This window comes from Myotis lucifugus, unplaced genomic scaffold (genome assembly GCF_000147115.1).
Source record: "Myotis lucifugus unplaced genomic scaffold, Myoluc2.0 scaffold_60, whole genome shotgun sequence".
In the NCBI taxonomy this organism is placed as follows: Eukaryota; Metazoa; Chordata; class Mammalia; order Chiroptera; family Vespertilionidae; genus Myotis; species Myotis lucifugus.
This window is the reverse complement of record NW_005871108.1, coordinates 1,560,380-1,567,038: the sequence shown is the minus strand read 5'-3', so window position 1 is coordinate 1,567,038 and position 6,659 is coordinate 1,560,380. Positions and strand designations below refer to the sequence as shown.

The window sequence follows — 6,659 nt, the reverse complement described above, 5'->3', positions numbered from 1 at the left end:
GTTATGGCTCTACCCCGTCACACACAGAGCAGGGCCCGTGGGGGGGGGAGGGGGTTGGGGCGCTACCCCCTGTCACACACAGAGCAGGGCCGATCAGGGGGTTGGGACGCCACACCCTGTCACATACAGAGCCGCAGGGCGATCAGCGGGTTTGGGCGCTGCACCCTGTCATGCTGATCTGGTGCCAGGAGGCCTCGCGGCTCCGTTGATCCCGGTGCTGGGAGGCATATTACCCTTTTACTATATAGGATAGAGGCCTGGGGGCCGGCTGGTTTGCCCTGAAGGGTGTCCTGGATCAGGGTGGGGGTCCCCACTGGGGTGCCTGGCCAGCCTGGATGAGGGGATGATGGCTGTTTGCAGCTGGTCACACACCCTTCAGGGTGGGGGTCCCCACTGGGGTGTCTGGCCAGTCTGGGTGAGGGGCTGAGGGCTGCTTTCAGGCTGGCAGTTGTTGATTGAAGCTCCCAACTGCTCCTTTTTTTCTTTTTTTTTTTTCTTCTGGGCCAGCTTTAGCTCTGGCTCTAGCTCTGAGGCTTCTGCTGGTTTGTTTGCCGTTCTATAATCGAAACAATGTATAACTTCAGCTCTGAGATCCCAGCCGGCTATATTTGTTAGAATGTTTCAAACTGCCAGCTCAGAGGCCGGCAAGTCAGGCGGGGAACGTTGGAGTCTGCAGTCCCCGGAGGAAGCAAGCCTCATGTTCGCTTCCAGCTGCCTGGCTGCCGGCCGCCATCTTGGCTGACAGTTAATTTGCATAAGGATACGCTGATTAGCCAATGGGAAGGGTAGCGGTCGTACGCCAATTACCATTTTTCTCTTTTATTAGTGTAGATAACAAGTGCACATTTCCCTCAACCCAAACTGAGTGTTGTGTAGCAAGTCTACATTTCCTTCACAAACCGAAATCAAAAGCTAACAGAGGAGCCTGTGCAAAACTTCCCCACACAAACTTCATCTTATAAAGATCGGGGAAATCTGGAATCTGATAGAAGAACACCATCTCAGGATTCAGAGTGTGAACATGGTAATGCCTTTCCCTTCCAACAAAAGGCTTACTGCTCTGAGGCAGCCAGCTTCAAAGATTAAACAAGCGGCAACTTAACACCTACTCCGCTGCACTGTGACACTGTGAACTTTACTGGCGGAGGCTGTTTTCATTATCTCCAGTATCTGGCACACAACAGGAGCTCAACTAATATCTGCCAAATGAGTGAAAGAATCCCCAGGAGCCGGACTTTTGCCATACATAGCAATAAAGCAATAAATGTTTGTTGAGTCAATGACAAAATGGGTTCATTGTTCTGTAGTACTTTTATCTGTATTCTACACTATATTCCAAGGAACTCCTTTTACCACACAGGCCTTGCAGATAAGTTAAAGTTATAGCTTTTCACAGAACTACAGAATTTTAGAATCCAAAATGAGCATAATATTTCCCAATAAAAATTCTTTTTTTAAAAAAATGTACTTTTATTGATTTCAGAGAGGAAAGGAGAGTGAGAGATAGAAACATTAATGATGAGAGAGAATCACTGAACGGCTGTCTCCTACACACCCCCTACTGGGGATAGAGTCAGCAACCCATGCCCTTGACCGGAATCGAACCCGGGAATCCTCACTCTGTAGGCTGACACTCTATCCACTGAGTCAAACCAGCTAGGGCTTTTGTGTTTTTTTAAAAAAAGATATTATTTCTCCCCATAGCCTGTTTCTCAAAAATGTAGTCCATCTACATCAGAATTAGGTGGAGTGCTTATTAAAATACAGATTCCTACAACCCATCTCTAAGTAAATATGAACTGAAATATGCATTTTTAAAAAAATACGTTATTTTTTGTTGTTACTATTAATCATCACCCGAGGAATTTTTCCATTGATTTTTAAGGAGAGTGGGAGAGAAAGGGAAAGACAGAGAGAAACATCAATGTGAGAAAAACACATCAATTGGTTGCTTCCTGAACAAGCCCCAACTAGGGCCCAGGCCGGGGAGGAGCCTATAACCAAGGTACATGCCCTTGATCGGAATCGAATCCGGGACCCTTTGGTCCACAGGCCAATGCTCTATCCACTGAACCAAACCAGCTAGGGATGTTTTAATCCAGTGGTTCTCAACCTTCTGGCCCTTTAAATACAGTTCCTCATGTTGTGACCAAACCATAAAATTATTTTCGTTGCTACTTCATAACTGTAATGTTGCTACTGTTATGAATCGTAATGTAAATATCTGATATGCAGAATAGTCTTAGGCGACCCCTGTGAAAGGATCGTTCGACCGCCAAAGGGGTCGCGACCCACAGGTTGAGAACCACTGTTTTAATTGATTTCAGAGAGAGAAAGGGAGAGGGAGCGAGGGATAGAAACATCAATGAGAGCCCTAACCGGTTTGGCTCAGCGGATAGAGCGTCGGCCTGCGGACTCAAGGGTCCCAGGTTCAATTCCGGTCAAGGGCATGTACCTTGGTTGCGGGCACATCCCCAGTGGGGAGTGTGCAGGAGGCAGCTGATCGGTGTTTCTCTCTCATCGATGTTTCTAACTCTCTATCCCTCTCCCTTCCTCTCTGTAAAAAATTCAATTAAAATATATTAAAAAAAGAAAAAAAACGAAAAAAAAAGAAACATCAATGAGAATCATTGATTGGCTGCTTCCTGCACGACCCCTACTGGGGATTGAGCCCAAAACCTGGGCATGTGCCCTGACCAGGAACTGAGCCTGATCTCCCGGTTCTTGGGTCAAAACTCAACCATAGACCACAGGGGCTGGGTTGAAATATACGTTTTTAATAAACTTCTCTACCTAGCCAATAAAAGCTCATTCCATTTTTGAATAAAATTCTACTTATTAATTTGGCCTTCTTTTCAGAGTTGGACCAATCATATTCTCAATGCTTTAGATTTACTCATCTACTCTTGGTTTGACATTAGCATAAAAATCAAAGATTCTGAAATTCTTTTTTCCTTGCCTCCTAAATAAGCTCCCCTCACAGTACTCCCCATCTTACCTGATATAGGAGGTGGGTCATTGATGTTGACATTGAGGAGCTTGGGCCACACTTTTCGTCTCAACTCATCAGTTAGGAGCCCTCCCTCGCTAATAGCCATGCGTCTAAGGGTAGCCACATCAATGGGATCACTGTACAGAGCCTGGTATATCTTTTCCACTTTCTTTTTCTTTTTGGCGTTAAAGTCTGCAAAAACAAACAAACAAACAAACACACACACACAGGGGTTGGAGGGGCATTAAGGCACATATTCAGCATGTGTACATTTTCTACTCAGGGCTCAATCTCCTTATCTGGTCTGAGGTACAGGTAGGTATATATATATATATTTTTTAATATATCTTATTGATTTTTTTAAAAATATATTTTATTGATTTTTTTACAGAGAGTAAGGGAGAGGGATAGAGAGTTAGAAACATCGATGAGAGAGAAACATCGATCAGCTGCCTCCTGCAACCCAGGTACATGCCCTTGCCCGCAACCCAGGTACATGCCCTTGACCGGAATCGAACCTGGGACCTTTCAGTCCGCAGGCCGATGCTCTATCCACTGAGCCAAACCGGTTACGGCAATATATCTTATTGATTTTTTACAGAGAGGAAGGGAGAGGGAGAGTTAGAAACATCGATTCAGCTGCCTCCTGCACACTCCCTACTGGGGATGTGCCCGCAACCAAGGTACATGCCCTTGACTGGAATCGAACCTGGGACCCTTGAGTCTGCAGGCTGACGCTCTATCCACTGAGCCAAACCGGCCAGGGCCAGGTAGGTATATTTAAAGCCAACCTACAGATATTTAATTAGCACATTATGTACAAAACACTAAGGAGGTATGCCATGTAAGTGATCAGCAAGAAATTATAATCATAATAAATGCTCAGTAAATTCAGGCATATCTAACTGTTACTGTTAATGTTTTCCTAATAGAATGCCTGTTCTTTCTTAATATATATCTCTTAATATTTGTCCTGTTGTTTATAGAGGAAAAATGTATATACATGCCACCAAAATTCAATAATATATTTTAAAACAAAACCACAAAAATTCCTAGTTACTGGTAAAATATCAAAATCACAGAAATATTTTCAAAATCAGAATGTCAAAGGGTATACTTGGGTCTCGAGTGTGGGTGGTAAGAGAGGCATGATAGTACACACAAAACAACTGTTTTTTAAAAACCATATTAATTACTGTGATCTGGAAGTTATGTTTTAAGCATCTTACATCCTTATGTGATAGTTTGTTATTTATACATAGGTATTTTACTGTGTTTGTCTTTTTAGGAAATTGGTTGAGAATTTTTGGTTGATGTTTACCATATTATAATTATTCTATTTAAAGTAATGGAGTAATAGGCTTCTAGAGTTTTCAGGCAGAATGTCTAATTTTAAGAACAGCAAACACAACAAAAGTTAAACAAGACACCATAAAAGAGATGCCACAAAGAAGTGCACTATAATTGCCAAAAAAAAAAAAAAGGAATGTGCAGACACCAGGAGCTCAGAGAATGTTGTGAGTCAGACTAAACTGAGAAAGCATTAGCAAAGAGTATAATTTACAAAGGAAAAGGCGGGCCCTGGCCACGTAGCTCAGTTGTTTAGAGCACCATCCTGTACACGGAAACGTCGTAGGTTCGACTTCCGGTTAGGTCACATACCCAGGTTGCGGGTTCTATCCCCAGTCAGGCGCCTGCAGGAGGCAGCTGATTGATGTTTCTCTCTCTCTCCCTGCCTCTCTTTCTAAAACCAATAAAAGCATGTTTTCAGGTGAGGACTTAAAAAAATATATAATAAAGTTAACATGTTTTAAAAAACAGGAAAAGGAGGATTTCAAGAGGCTGGGAAGAGAGGCAGAGAGCAGAAAAAAGCTTGGAGACAGGAAACACAAGGCCTTTCCTTTAACAGTAAACAGATCATTGAAAATATTTATGTAGCATATATTAGGTGTAAGGCACTGGCACTGGAGTAATATAAGGGGGAAGATAAACACTAGAAAGTAGGCTAGGCTTTGGAGAAGTTTAACGGCAGGTAGATTAGGTTCAGAAGGGACACTTTCTAAATAAGCAGTCTTCCTCAATAATTTTCTATTCTGAGGCAACAGTCTACAAATTGTTTCCATGACAAAGCTCCACATTATTAACACAAATGAAAGCTGGTACCTAATGGTCATGGTTACCTACCTATGAGAGCTGTGACATAAATTAACTGCTTTAGAGTCACATGCAATTGGAGGTGCAGACAGGAAAATAATACAGGTCACTTTTCACCTACGCAAACCTGTCTCCTGTCTAGAATGTTCTTTTCCCTGGTAACTTAGTAGAGTGATCATCTCTTTCAGGTTTGAGAGATTCCTGGCTCACACCTATAATTATGGCATAACTGTTCATAGCAAATCCCTCCTGCTATCTGTACTTTCAAAAATGTCCCAGCTTGGATGCTAAATTATATGGTTACTTTATCTAGAAATCATGCTCTTGGCTTGAGTGTATTCATCCATTTGTCCACCTACCCATTTGTCCATTAGTCCATACATTTATCAGTCTATCATTTAATGGACATCTATTTATAGTAAGCACTGTACTAAGGATAAAGATTAATTTGAGCCGAAACCGGTTTGGCTCAGTGGATAGAGCGTCGGCCTGCGGACTGAAAGGTCCCAGGTTCGATTCCGGTCAAGGGCATGTACCTGGGTTGCGGGCACATTCCCAGTGGGAGATGTGCAGGAGGCAGCTGATCGATGTTTCTCTCTCATCGATGTTTCTAACTCTCTATCTCTCTCCCTTCCTCTCTGTAAAAAATCAATAAAATATATTTAAAAAAAAAGATTAATTTGACTCCTTCCCAGCACTTGAGAGGCTCACAGTAGGGAAGGGTACAAACAATTATTATACATGATATAACAGAATTATGAAACTACTGAGGAAAGAATGACTACTTCTCATGCAATCAGGAAAGGCTTTGCCAAGAATATATCTTGTATCTTCTTAAAGAAAACTGCACATGGAAGAGTGGTTGAAGGGAGAGGAGTGTGTGCAAAGACCTTGTTACATGAAAGACACATCATATCCAGAAAACACAGAGGTAATTCTGAGGCTGAAGTATTGGTAAAAGAAGAGGACAGAAGCTTGAAGGACTGCAAAAAATGTAGCTTATGGAAGAGTGTGGGCTGGATTTATCCTACACTCAGGAAAGACAGGGTCGAGGGGCCATCCTTCGGAAGAGAAGGCTGTATGTTTTCAAAGAGGGACCATAGATAAACAAGACACAGAGAAGACTTTTTAAAAATATATATTTTTTATTGATTTCAGAGAGGAAGGGAGACGGAGAGAGAAACAGAAACAGAAACACCAATGATGAGAGAGAATCACTGATCAACTGCCTCCTGCATACCCCTCGATGAGGATGGAGCCCACAACCCGGGCATGTGTCCCCAATTGGAATCGAACCTGGGACCCTTGAGTCCACAGGCCAACACTCTGCCCACTGAGTCAAACCAGTGAGGGCGAGAGGACTTTTTATTTAAAAATATGAGAAGGAACTGACTGAATTTCCAACAAAGAATATAAAGTACAAAATAGCCTGTAATTTTTTTTTTTTACTTAGAGTTTCCTTGTATTTTCTACACATCAAAAATTAAGAACAATTAAACGGTAATATGAATAC

General features: G+C 42.4%; 1 protein-coding gene across 3 annotated transcripts in view; it reads right to left on the bottom strand.

The window, feature by feature from the left end:
- The window catches only part of TBC1D20 (TBC1 domain family member 20), a 28,386-nt gene that overhangs the window by 17,476 nt on the left and 4,251 nt on the right, over positions 1-6,659 (bottom strand). For 2 of the 3 annotated variants that reach the window (XM_006089378.3, XM_014456426.2), the window contains exon 2: positions 2,999-3,184. The exons of the other annotated variant lie outside the window; for it this stretch is intronic. In XM_006089378.3, coding sequence (XP_006089440.1) covers positions 2,999-3,184 — 186 coding nt within the window. The remainder of the gene's footprint in view (positions 1-2,998; positions 3,185-6,659) is intronic. 3 annotated transcript variants of the gene reach the window in all.